At 37.4% G+C, this 11,507-nt stretch overlaps 4 protein-coding genes across 11 annotated transcripts; 2 read left to right on the forward strand and 2 right to left on the reverse strand.

Moving 5' to 3' along the window:
- Positions 1 to 1,689: 1,689 nt before the first annotated feature.
- On the reverse strand, positions 1,690 to 5,580 carry LOC107220104 (TATA box-binding protein-associated factor RNA polymerase I subunit B). Of its 2 annotated transcripts, none has more exons than XM_046733291.1 (9): positions 5,174 to 5,580; positions 4,939 to 5,026; positions 4,625 to 4,829; positions 4,379 to 4,508; positions 4,165 to 4,301; positions 3,856 to 4,071; positions 3,570 to 3,799; positions 3,279 to 3,471; positions 1,690 to 2,239 (listed from the first exon to the last, which is right to left on the reverse strand). In XM_046733291.1, the coding sequence occupies exons 1-9, from the start codon at positions 5,258 to 5,260 to the stop codon at positions 1,780 to 1,782; spliced, it is 1,746 nt and encodes a 581-aa protein (XP_046589247.1). In that variant the 5' UTR covers positions 5,261 to 5,580; the 3' UTR covers positions 1,690 to 1,779. The 2 variants fall into 2 exon arrangements, with proteins under 2 accessions (XP_046589247.1, XP_046589248.1); XM_046733292.1 differs by having other exon boundaries at positions 2,022 to 2,243; positions 5,174 to 5,576.
- On the reverse strand, positions 2,274 to 3,007 carry LOC124293238 (isoaspartyl peptidase/L-asparaginase-like). Its single transcript, XM_046733316.1, has 2 exons — positions 2,682 to 3,007; positions 2,274 to 2,613 (listed from the first exon to the last, which is right to left on the reverse strand). Exons 1-2 carry the CDS (start codon positions 2,992 to 2,994, stop codon positions 2,303 to 2,305), a joined length of 624 nt encoding a protein of 207 aa, XP_046589272.1. The 5' UTR covers positions 2,995 to 3,007; the 3' UTR covers positions 2,274 to 2,302.
- Positions 5,581 to 5,701: 121 nt separating the features above from the next.
- LOC107220097 (calcium uptake protein 1 homolog, mitochondrial) lies at positions 5,702 to 10,353 on the forward strand. 7 transcript variants are annotated; one of them, XM_015658534.2, is made up of 12 exons: positions 5,702 to 5,811; positions 6,117 to 6,386; positions 6,479 to 6,623; positions 7,726 to 7,891; positions 8,334 to 8,371; positions 8,480 to 8,594; positions 8,705 to 8,865; positions 8,933 to 9,049; positions 9,142 to 9,266; positions 9,338 to 9,465; positions 9,552 to 9,641; positions 9,716 to 10,353. In XM_015658534.2, the coding sequence occupies exons 2-12, from the start codon at positions 6,133 to 6,135 to the stop codon at positions 9,868 to 9,870; spliced, it is 1,494 nt and encodes a 497-aa protein (XP_015514020.1). In that variant the 5' UTR covers positions 5,702 to 5,811; positions 6,117 to 6,132; the 3' UTR covers positions 9,871 to 10,353. The 7 variants fall into 7 exon arrangements, with proteins under 7 accessions (XP_015514020.1, XP_015514019.1, XP_015514021.1 ...); XM_015658533.2 differs by having other exon boundaries at positions 5,780 to 5,856; XM_015658535.2 differs by lacking the exon at positions 5,702 to 5,811 and adding an exon at positions 5,818 to 6,044.
- A 126-nt stretch (positions 10,354 to 10,479) lies between these two features.
- LOC107220076 lies at positions 10,480 to 11,484 on the forward strand. Its single transcript, XM_046733317.1, has 4 exons — positions 10,480 to 10,667; positions 10,823 to 10,907; positions 10,995 to 11,118; positions 11,212 to 11,484. The coding sequence occupies exons 1-4, from the start codon at positions 10,550 to 10,552 to the stop codon at positions 11,296 to 11,298; spliced, it is 414 nt and encodes a 137-aa protein (XP_046589273.1). The 5' UTR covers positions 10,480 to 10,549; the 3' UTR covers positions 11,299 to 11,484.
- The last annotated feature ends 23 nt before the right edge of the window (positions 11,485 to 11,507 follow it).

The following is an 11,507-nucleotide window of genomic DNA, read 5'->3' on the forward strand; positions in this document are numbered from 1 at the left end:
AACATTTTTGAAATAATCAACTTTGTTTTACCCTATGTTCACCATTTCTTTCTACACTGACGGAGTTTTTCCCCTCTGCCTTTAGCACTGTGCAAATTTTTCTCAATGTTATCGGGTCTTAGGAGATGGGCAAAATATGTCTCTATCAAGCATACCTGCTCGTACAAGTCTTCCGTTGACATTTCAACAACATCCGAGCACTCGTTTAACAACCATTGAAAACTTACCGGCAATTCCGTTTCGAAATAATCAAAATTTTTAGGCTTCACTCGACTGAAGACACAGTGATACATCCAGTAATCTTTCGAGGGTATGAACAACTTTTCCGAGGAGTCCAAATCACTTTCTGAAACACCCGACGTTTCAAAGCTCTCAGATCCTCTTACTTTGGATGGAACATGACCAATCCCAACGCTTTTTGACTCGTGACTTTGCATTTTTGGTAATACACCTCTCGGTGATTTACAAATTGCTGATTTTTTTATAGCTCTGGGTGAATTCTCTTGAACGAATCTGCCCTTACAATCGCGTACGAGGTCTTTCGTTTTTTTAGACATTGATTCTAATTTTTCTACTCTAATACTCTCTTCGTCGGGACAATCATAACTACCGTTTGTGTTAACACAACCGTAAAGATTTAAATTATACTTCTCACTAAATGTTTTCTCGGTTTCTTGCTCACAATTATCTACAGATTCGTTATCGCTGTCTGAATACCGGTCAGAAGGGACGAGTAACTTTCCATCGTGTGTAACGTCTCGAAATCCAAAGTCCAGATCATACTCGTCAATTTGTTGAAGATCAGAACTTGTTACATACGTTCGCTCGTAGGAATGTCTTCTCTGACTGTTGGTTGCTACCATTGCTTGTACACTGTCGTAATAAGATTGATTTACTCTACTCAGTCGGAATGCTTGCGAATTTTGCTTCTCTAAATAAAAAGATAAATCTTCACTTTTCTCCACATGCTTCTCTTTCTCTACACTGCAACTCGTCACTGTAACAGACTTGTTCAACTCGGCCAAGCTTGGGAGTCTTTGTTTCTCGAACTGGGATACCAGTTTATGCACGAAATGGAGTCTGCAATTTACAATCCGCAGCCCGATTCCGAATTCAGCGGCAATTTTAACGATTCTGTAAAAAAAAGTAATCGACGTTGGCACAAGTTTTGTTTTAACCCTCCTTGCTCGCGTTTCATGCCTACTTACTTTTCCGGTTTAGTCATGTAGTAAACTTTAGTATTACTGAAATTGCATCTCAATATATCGGGAAAATCGTACATAGGATGTTGTAAAAGTTGCTCTAGGTACGAATGTTGTGGAGTAGAAGATGGTGCAAATATATCAGCGTCTTTGGAGTATTGACTGTTTTCTCCTAGTTTGGTAATGCATTGTTCCATAGCATTGGCTAGCTCTCTGGGAATAGCATTTTTATAGTCTGTAATCTCAGGTTTTTCCTCTCTCCTCGAGAGCGCAGATTTTATGAAGTTCACGTATACCCCAGTGTCTCTGAACGCATCTGAATCGTTCTTAAATTTAGTTGGAAAATGTTTGCTCATCAAAACATTGCGCCGGCATTCTATGTACCGCTGCCACTCCCCGAAGCTGAACAACTTTGGATTCAGCTCATCTTCAGCCATTGCTTTGCTGCAACCAAAATAGAATTGATGAAAACTTTAATGGATGTAATGTTAAGCGTTTCAGCAAGAATACACAAGAACATGACCAGATGCTAAATCTTTCAATAAACAATCACATGATTTAAAACGATTTATTTCCTTCATTTGCATCTACATGGCAACCTGCTGTCCGGATCAAAATACTTTACAGTTTTTCGTTCACTTGGTTTAGCCCCGAATGTAACAACATTTTTTTTTGCTACAGCATAGGGCATTCTCGGCGTGGAGAAATGCACCCCCCAACAACCATTTTTTTTTAGAACAATTCCGCCGGATGAGCAATTAGTTTCGTGATACATTGCATCGATATTGAGCTTCAAAGTATCCTCAGGACAGGAACCTGCCGTTACTTCCTCTATGATTTTCCTGGACAGTCCGAGCTTAGCAATAGTTTCTCCATGACCAGTCATTGAGCAGCCAGCTAAATTGTTCGCAAATGTTCCACAGCCAAGAAACGGCGAATCACCTATCCTCCCAACCATTTTCCCATTCAATCCACCCGTTGTTGTGCCTGCTGCCATCGACTGTCCGTCCCATGCTACGCAGCCAGTGGTCCCCCAGCTTTCTAGCAGACATGACCATGTTTTATTTAACATGTAGAGCAAGCGAGTTGACCGTTCATGTTCAGTGATTACTTTTCAATAAATCGGCACTTTGAACATCTTCAACATCGTATTTCAGGTCCTGACTACAATTATTAGATAAATGCAGAGCCAAAATGGCCTTTGGCGAAACCATATTGCCTCCCGAAATCCAATGCATATCTGTACACCTCGACAACTTCTTAGCACCATCCCCGACCAAAATAGTGTTTGGGTAATTCTCAAGGACAAACTTAGCTAAACTGATTGGATGTTCGATATCTGATACTGCTGCGACGGAACCGATCTCAAATCTATTCCCATCCATGATACTTGCATCCATTTGAACATCGCCTTAGTCAAAGAAATGCAATTTATATTAAACTCGTGTAACCAGGCCAGAATGAAAGTTAGCTACAAACCTAGCTGATTCAAGACCGAACCATATCCACAGTTAAAAAATTCGTCACACTCTAGCCACCACAAAGCAGCTTCGACCGCGTCAAGAGCATTTCCACCATCCATCATTTTTTTGTAACCACGACAGACTGCTTTTTTACAACCATCAAGCTTTTCGCACATCACCATATCGCTGCACTGTCCGCAACCGCCGTGTACAATTATACAACACTTTTTCTTTAAATCTGACATCTCAATTGCTGGTTCACAAATGGATGTGGCTAAACTTTCCACCAAAGGCTTGCAATGAGGATTGCATAGTTTACAGGTTGGCATATTGTTGCAAGATTTTTTTTTTAATTTTGATATTTTGTTAAAACAAATTATTTTGCAAAGCTTACAGAAATTTTGAGTTTAATTTATAGATTGTCTTAATATCTAATCAACAACATTTTTTAAACGAAAACAACATGATTTTGATGATCAGAATATAATAAAAATTGACTGATCATATTTCCATGGCTTATGTGATGATTTTAATCATGTTAGTACATCGGCGCTTCCATTACTATTGGTGTATTATACTTTTAATTTGAATTATACTCCTCTCTTTATCTTACCTGTTGATTTTTTCAGCTATCCTGCTTATCTCATACTCTGTAATTCCGTCCATTCCAAGAAGAATCTTTAGCACAACTATAATAAATGCCATTGCCCGTCCTTCATAGTTTGGGATCAAAGAATCAGAATGGGTAAAAACCATCGTTGGAGCAGAAAGGGCGACCAGCCTTTTAGTGTAAATGAGAATTCCCTCTGAAAGGAAGAGTAAAATATATATTTTAAACAGTGATGCATACCACTAGATTTACAAACAGACTGACACTGATCCTACAACTTGCTCGGTTGCTTACTTGGTAAATTCAGATCCGTGCAGTAACGCTGAATTAACGGTGGAAAGTCGGGACAACTTATTTCAGAGACAAATAAAAACTTGGCCATCTCTGCGCAAGTTCTCCGCATACCTTTATGCGTTATCTCATTGCTCTGAGTTAAAAACTTTACATCGCTTTCGATTAAAGCAATTTCTGCCGGTAACAAATGGTCAAGTCTGTAATAAGACAGGTGGCCTTCTCTACTGTACCTGAAGACATAAGTTTATATATCGTCCGTTGTTACAATGAACAATTCCAAACTCACCTTAACATGTCTGCTAAGTGTATACTCTGATCGTGAATTCTCAGAGCCAAATATAGGATTGCCCAAAGTTTCATTGGCGTTATAACGTACGGACCAGTCCGATACTTCGTTGTTACATGCGTTTGCTGATACTTCACTCTCTGTGCTCTAGGAAGCTTCTTGGACAATTGCTTAACCCTCTTAGCCTCGCTTTTTGCATGCTTGCTGTACTTTAGTCTGTGAAATGAATCGTTATTTAGCTATATTCCAGCGAATGCTGATAGAATCATGAATCGATAAACGGCTTTCTTGGTGAAGAAAAAAGCATACTTCTCTACAGAGACGGACGACTGACTACCACCTGATCGGATGCTGGCTAAACTCTGGCTAACAAGGCTGAGAGCATCACTTTCCGAGCCAGTTTGTAAAGACACTAATCTTTCATATTCCGCCTTGTAAAGTAGCCTCTAGAATTTCAAAAAGAATTATGACAATCGACTTGAGAAATAAGTTTTTACTATACTGAGAAACTTTGAGTAATTACCTTGTGTTTGGAAAGCTCTCTATTGGAACTACCTTCACTCAGTTGACTTGAGATGATGGAAGATGCGCTACTTGCTCTGCTACGCTTGCGTTTGCGCGACTTCAACTTTCCATATATAATATCAGCATCCCTGAAAACACAGAAACAATGTGCATCATTTTGGGAAGTTTTTTAAGCTATTAAAATATTTACTTTCAAATGCAGTATAGATATTCTAGGATATTCACCAGCACCTTACACGCTTACCTTTTGTGATATCTTCGGGCAAGTTTGGGCACTTTTCGACAAGTTTTAGATGTAAAAGCCACTTCTACTTTCCCCAAGTAGAATGCCCACAATTGGAGGACTGTAAGTTTAATATCTGAGGATGCACCCAGCTCGATCAACTCGTCCGTTAAACCAATTAGCACAAAATTGTACAGTTCCCACGTCGACCACTGAGCGCTTTGGTCTGTGCAATAATAAAAGAAATGCATTACACGTATATGCGATTTAATTCTTTAATTCTAATGAATTTACAGCTGCTTATTTCAATTTTTTCATTTTCATTGATTGTTCACCTGTTTTCTCGGAATTGTCATTGGCTATTTTACGTTGCGTTACGCGTATTCCTTCGAAACGTTGCTCTAGGATTGCTTCTCTTCTTTCCTGAAATTCAATTGACGTATATTGAGTACAGATGTCATATTTCTATAATGGCAAATCAAGGGTTTCGTCATGTGGGTGCGAGTTAATCATGTACGCCGTTTTGTTTGATTCTATACAATGTCTAGGTTATGTGGCAAAAAATCAAACCTCGTTTTGTGTTTGGCATTCACTGCAGAAATAAAAACCCGCTTCTTTGTAAAATACCGTACCACGGCAAACCTTGCAATTGTCCATCGCGTTGATCACGTTTTACTTGCAATAATTACTAAAGTATTAGAAGTCAAGACCACGTGCGTAGCACCCGGCACGATTCATTCGCAGTTCCGTACACGTTGTACATAGACACTGATCTGAATAGTGCATAAAGATCGGTATCTGAAATCCAAGGTGTGCCAAGCCCAGCTTTTCGTAGCCAACCAATAGAAAAGTTCCGCCAGTTAACGTCACAACAAGTGGTCAATTCAAAACTGTTGAAAGATTTAGAGGTAGGTTAGAATCGTTTGTCACGCATAAGACCATGGAGACTAGAGCATTAGACGTAACAAATGTGATCCGTGACCCGCCACATTTATTTATACGTTTATCTCAACGGTTCATCAATGTGTAGTTGGTGTTATGTTGTATTTAAGGTCAGGGATCAGTCATGTAATTTCACTTTTTACATTTCCGACTATCCAAGCATTCTGATTGGTTGGCTATGCTTTGCAATGTGTAAGGCGAGGTGTTTCGAAAGGTTTCTCTCTGTTTCGAATAGGGTTCTGCATCGTGGTTCTGCAAGCCAGCAGGTTAGCAATATTCTGCATATCGTCGATCGTTATTTTGGACATAAGGTTGGTAGTGGATGAGGACAGCTGATGCGGGAATGACACCTTGCCTGTGAAATGAAACACTGCTGTGAAATATTCGCTTGATAACCAATATACCAGCGGATTGTAGGTCGACAAAACTTGATAACACCAAAATCGATTTTGACATCATATTTATAAACTATACTGCGTTATCGTTCCTCGGTTCTCTGGTTGTTTTCATTTCACCTAATTTATAATCAGTTACACAGGATGCAATATTCTTATATCTCTTCATTTTACAGATCAGAATAAACGAGAATGTCTATTCTCAGGCTGATGAATTTGTCGGTGGGACGTTGTGGCGTCCAAAAACTTTCACGTTATGCCTTTTCCTCATTTCATCAGCCAACGCAGACTCAAATATGCCAGAGTCAAATGCGCGACATCAACCTCACCCATCAAAGATGGTATAGAAATTTTGGCCACAAAAAGGATCCAATTCCATGGCTAAAGTCATTTTGGATGGCGTTTCTGACATTTGGATTCATAGGATTCGCAATTGATTGGGGGTAGTAAGGGAATGCGAATTTTTTTCCAATCTTTAACCATTGATAGGCAGGATTTTTACATCCTTGATTCTTACGTCTTCTTTGCGATATTACAGCTTCAGTACTCCCAAGATGCCGAAGGTGGATGCTGCCGAAGCTTTGACTGAGAATAATGAGAGCACAAGTATTGAACAGGGTGGACAAGAAGATCAGAAAAAGAAAAAACATAAGCGGGAAAAAGTTGGTTTCAGAGATCGTAAGGTATAGGATACAACTCTATTAGGGGGGGGGATTACATATTGGACTCCACGACAAAGCTGGAATTATATGGACATTTTTGAAACAATATATTAATTCAAATTCTCAAGTAAAAGTGTATTTTATCAACTTTTTTTTCTTCACCAATTACCAATTAGGTTTAATTTTGTTGTTCAATCGTCTAATCCTTTTATAAATGGATATTAAGACCGACGCTGAAATGTATTGCAGATAATAGAATACGAGAATAGGATGCGTGCCTATTCAACTCCAGATAAGATATTTCGATACTTTGCAACAGTAAGAGTTACTAGTCAAGAAGGCACTGAAGTCTACATGACTCCGGACGATTTTCTCAGAGCCATTACACCCGGCATGAAACAACCGGATGGTAACATTGAAAAACAACAGTTTGAAAATCTTATTATTGACACAACTTCGAGCTGTGTTCGAGTGACGATTAGATATCTCTCTCTCTCTCTCTCTTTCTTCTTTTTCTCGAGCCATGGTTTTCAATTTCCCTCAACACGATGTTGCGTACTCAAAGATAACAAGAAAAGTGTTCTGCAATGATACACAATAACCCTGTAAAGTGATATATGATTGTCATTTGGAACAACAAAACGGTGCATTCAATGATCAATGCTCATCTATGTCTTGCATTGGGATATTGAACCACTTTTTAAGCTCATTCTTGCTCTATAATATACTAACAGTACCAAGAAATGCATTAACCACACTATTGCAACACTTATACTTGATATACTACGCTCTTTTCAATGATCGGTATCACATACCTACCACTTCCTTTCAGCAGCTAGATAACTTGCAGATAATGCTTCAGGTGAATTGAGTCATTTCACTTCAATGCCTTTGTGGAAAGTAGAATAATAATGCATCTGCGAATAAAAAAAAATATGTAACTACTATTTGACGATAGCTTCTTTGTATTAAAATTTTTATTTTTACTTTTGAAATGACACTGTAATCATCCTTTGTCTAACGCAAATTTTTGTACTCAAAGGTATACGTTATCTGTAAATGATAATCACGTTTAAAAAATATGTCCTATTCATTAAAATCAAGTCGTATTGTTAATGAACAGATTATTGAATATGAAAACCGCATGAGGCATTTTTCTACACCTGATAAGGTCTTTCGGTATTTTGCTACCCTCCAAGTAACAAATCCAGCCAACGATGCTCACGAGGTGTTTATGACCCCTGACGATTTCCTAAGGTCAATGACACCCGGCCTTAAGCAACCCGATGGTAATTAACAAGTTATTGTTCATTACCGTTTCCACAATTTATACTTCTTTTTATTTTTGCGTATTCTAAGGTTGCGGGAAAAAACGATCTGTACCATTTGTTCGATCGAACAAAATGTTTTTCACCTCACCGTTATATACGCTGTAGACTGACCTGAATTTTATTTTACCTCCTTGAATATAATTCTTTTTCCTTGCACGTTACTTAGAAAAAGAATGTTAAAAATGCTATTACAATTCTTTTTATCAATTTGTCAAGAGAATTTCTTTGATGCTTATGTTACCCTAGATTATGGGGATCTTCGATTTGTATAAAATTTCAATGTCTGCATGAACACCGCTTATCAGCATTAACATCTCTAGTAATAAGCTTTAATATATGTAATTATTCAATCTACACTCTGGTCTTGTATCCTCAAAAGCATTATGGCATCATGTTTCAGGCCTGGGGTTGGATCAGTATAAACGTTACGACCCTAAGGTACGTTATGAAGTTTTGAACTGATGATAGAGAATATTTATTAACAAAGTAAAATCCCTTCAAATTTTCCTCTGAATAATAAACTGAGATATCGATTACTGTTCTCAGAATATTCATACGAAATTAGAACTGGAATTGGATGAGGACAGTATTTTTTATAAACTGGGAAGTGCTGGGCTCATTACATTTTCCGATTACATATTTCTCCTAACAGTGCTATCAAGTGAGTACTATCGGCATTACTTGTAACGATGATTTGATCACCTCACGATTATTCAGACGCGTATCTAGGAAAATGTAAAGTTGTAAACTTCTATCATATTTTACTCGCAGCTTCGAGACGTCATTTTGAAATAGCCTTCCGGATGTTTGATCTTAACGGAGATGGTGATGTTGATTCAGAGGAGTTTGGAAAAGTTGCGACATTAATTCGCCAGCAGACCAGCATTGGCAATCGTCACAGAGACCACGCAAATACCGGCAATACATTCAAGGTAACGAATGGAACATGAATGTTCAGCAGTAATTGTTATTCTCATATCGTTCTGGTTCTTGACACAGGGTGTAAACTCTGCATTGACGACATACTTCTTTGGTCCTAACATGAAGCAAAAGTTGACGATAGAAAAGTTTTTGGATTTTCAGCAACAGCTGCAGAAAGAAATTCTCAGTCTCGAGGTATTTGGAACAATTTCTTCTTCGCTAAACGGTCGCGCAAATTCATCAATGAAAGCAGCTGCTCGTTGACTTTATCCTTTCTTTACTTACAGTTTGAGCGTAGAAATCCTGATGAGAATGGTAATATTTCCGAGGTAGATTTTACCGAATTACTTTTGGCGTACGCAGGCTACCCAGAAAAGAAAAAAGCACGGATGCTGAAACGAGTTAAAAAAACGTATGTATCAATTATACTAATTTCATAATGATTTTGCTGTTGAAAATCAATTAAACCTTGATGTATCTTAGTTTCAGAGAGAATCCCAAGGGCGTAAGTAAGGAAGACTATCTGAGCTTTTTCCATTTTTTGAACAACATTAACGACGTTGATACCGCTTTGACATTTTATCACATAGCTGGAGCATCGATAGATCAAGGTATGAAAATTTGATTATCACATCAAATTTTGTGAATTGATTGTAAATAGATCACATCCCGGACTGACTAATCTCCTAAATTTTAGCAACGTTGAAACACGTCGCAAAGACGGTTGCCCACGTCGACTTGAGTGATCATGTTATACAGGTTGTCTACACGATATTCGATGAAAACAGTGAGTAACAGAGTCGCAAAATTAAAGATAAAACCTTGCATAAGTTTAATTGTTTTCTTTTCCCCCCTATTCAGTGGATGGTCAACTTAGCAATCGAGAGTTTGTGGCAGTGATGAAAAATAGGCTTCTACGTGGCTTGGAAAAGCCAAAAGATACCGGCTTTGTTAAGTTGATTCAATCAATGGTTAAATGCGCCAAGAACACCCATCCAGTATTGTTTGAAAAATAGTTTGAAATCCTTGCAATTAGATATTTCAAAAGTTTAAAAATGAATTTGCTTTATTAGCCCACCGTAAAGAGTCGCAAAGTGAGTGCGAAAAGATTGTTGAAATATTATGTGTAATGTTAATAACAACTTTGTATATGATGACTAACCGGGTCTGACAATGAAAACTATCACAAATATGATATTTTGAAACTATTTGTAGGTAAATTTTCACTTAGAGTTTGTGAATTTAATTTTAATTTGCTTAAAAATATATTTATAAAGTTTTTTTGTATGATTGTATTTATTCACTGAATTTTCTGTGTACTTTATATAATGAGTTCATACGTATATATAATTAAGAGTTAAGTTCGGGAGTTATTGTTGTTTTTATAATGCAACACACAAATGATCAAATCACACATTATTATGTACTCCATGAATGCAAAACGTGATATTATAAAATATATTGTCAGGACTCTCTAAGACCCAGTTTCAGAAGATCAATTTCTTGTTGAATTACTTTCCTTCCTTTCATAAGCACACATATACAAAGTGGCATAGCCTTTCACAATAACGGGCCTAGTAGAGCATGTTATACAAAAACTTAGTGCTATGAGTCAAGAAAAATACCTCAGATTTATTCCGACTTTGGTCCGGAACAGATCTCTGTCAATTTATCCCAGTAAATTTTACTTACAAAATGCAAATCGTCGAAAAATCTGTGTGTATTTACTTGATAATTTTCATTTTCAACACCAAAATTCGAATTGGTGGCAAACCTATTGCTGAAGATGATCCGGATGAAGTTGATCCATCAGGTAGCGTGATAACTATGTGACGTATTTGGTGATCAGTAATAACAATACCTTTCCACAACTGTAAAAGTCAATTGAGAAAAACTTATTCAGAATACTAGCAAGTTATATACATTAGAAACGAGCATGTATAGTAAAGATAAAAAAATGCAAAACAGATATGGATGCGGTGCAGAAAGGAGCAGCTGTTGAGATGCCAAGAAACGCAATTGCTTATCTTCTACAAAAAGGCCAATTCTTTCAGTAAGTTTTTTTCACCTATTTGACAATAAATATGTTTCTTGGATTGTCAGACTAATCGTAAGGGATTGAACAATTCGATCCGTGTAGAGACATTTTTTCCGAACAACCAACTCCAAATAAAATAGAATTTGGACATGTTTGTGAGAATCCGCGTGAATGGGAACAGCGATTTGAGCAGAAGGACTTGAAGAATAATCGTCATCAGGGAAAAGTGAGAGTTAATTGATGAGTATTAAAAAAGCGTACTTGATTAGTCACCGAAAATCGTGTTGTATCATATATTTTTTTTTTTTCATAACTGCAGGTGAGATGGGGAAACACGAATGGCGGTTACGGAGAACACTATTGGGATTTAAACCATGCTGGAGGAACCAGTGAGGAGGACAAGTAATGGCACAATTATTAGATTAATCGATTCGTAAATTATAACTCCAATGCTATACTGAATATAATTCCTTTTCGTGTTACTATTGACTTGAAGTAATTATACGTACATACATATAATAGTAGTAGTATACTACTTTTCTCAAAGATGCGACGTTAAAGCAAATGCAAATAATGAAAACTGATGGAGGAAGATGTGCGTATTTTGAAAAAATA

This window comes from Neodiprion lecontei, chromosome 3 (assembly GCF_021901455.1).
Source record: "Neodiprion lecontei isolate iyNeoLeco1 chromosome 3, iyNeoLeco1.1, whole genome shotgun sequence".
Lineage (NCBI taxonomy): Eukaryota > Metazoa > Arthropoda > Insecta > Hymenoptera > Diprionidae > Neodiprion > Neodiprion lecontei.

What these genes read in the sequence shown, in the direction of transcription:
- LOC124293238 (XM_046733316.1), bottom strand. Translation starts at nt 2,994, where the DNA reads ATGCCAACCTGTAAACTATGCAATCCTCATTGCAAGCCTTTGGTGGAA. An exon ending in TTCGGTCTTGAATCAGCTAG is followed by an intron (nt 2,614 to 2,681) that starts GTTTGTAGCTAA and finishes TCTTTGACTAAG; the next exon opens with GCGATGTTCAAATGGATGCA.
- LOC107220076 (XM_046733317.1), top strand. Translation starts at nt 10,550, where the DNA reads ATGCAAATCGTCGAAAAATCTGTGTGTATTTACTTGATAATTTTCATT. An exon ending in CAAAAAGGCCAATTCTTTCA is followed by an intron (nt 10,908 to 10,994) that starts GTAAGTTTTTTT and finishes CGATCCGTGTAG; the next exon opens with AGACATTTTTTCCGAACAAC. An exon ending in ATAATCGTCATCAGGGAAAA is followed by an intron (nt 11,119 to 11,211) that starts GTGAGAGTTAAT and finishes TCATAACTGCAG; the next exon opens with GTGAGATGGGGAAACACGAA.
- LOC107220097 (XM_015658534.2), top strand. Translation starts at nt 6,133, where the DNA reads ATGTCTATTCTCAGGCTGATGAATTTGTCGGTGGGACGTTGTGGCGTC. An exon ending in TTCGCAATTGATTGGGGGTA is followed by an intron (nt 6,387 to 6,478) that starts GTAAGGGAATGC and finishes GCGATATTACAG; the next exon opens with CTTCAGTACTCCCAAGATGC. An exon ending in TTGGTTTCAGAGATCGTAAG is followed by an intron (nt 6,624 to 7,725) that starts GTATAGGATACA and finishes GTTAATGAACAG; the next exon opens with ATTATTGAATATGAAAACCG.
- LOC107220104 (XM_046733291.1), bottom strand. Translation starts at nt 5,260, where the DNA reads ATGGACAATTGCAAGGTTTGCCGTGGTACGGTATTTTACAAAGAAGCG. An exon ending in TGACAATTCCGAGAAAACAG is followed by an intron (nt 4,830 to 4,938) that starts GTGAACAATCAA and finishes ATTATTGCACAG; the next exon opens with ACCAAAGCGCTCAGTGGTCG. An exon ending in ATAGCTGAAAAAATCAACAG is followed by an intron (nt 2,240 to 3,278) that starts GTAAGATAAAGA and finishes TCTGCTAGAAAG; the next exon opens with CTGGGGGACCACTGGCTGCG.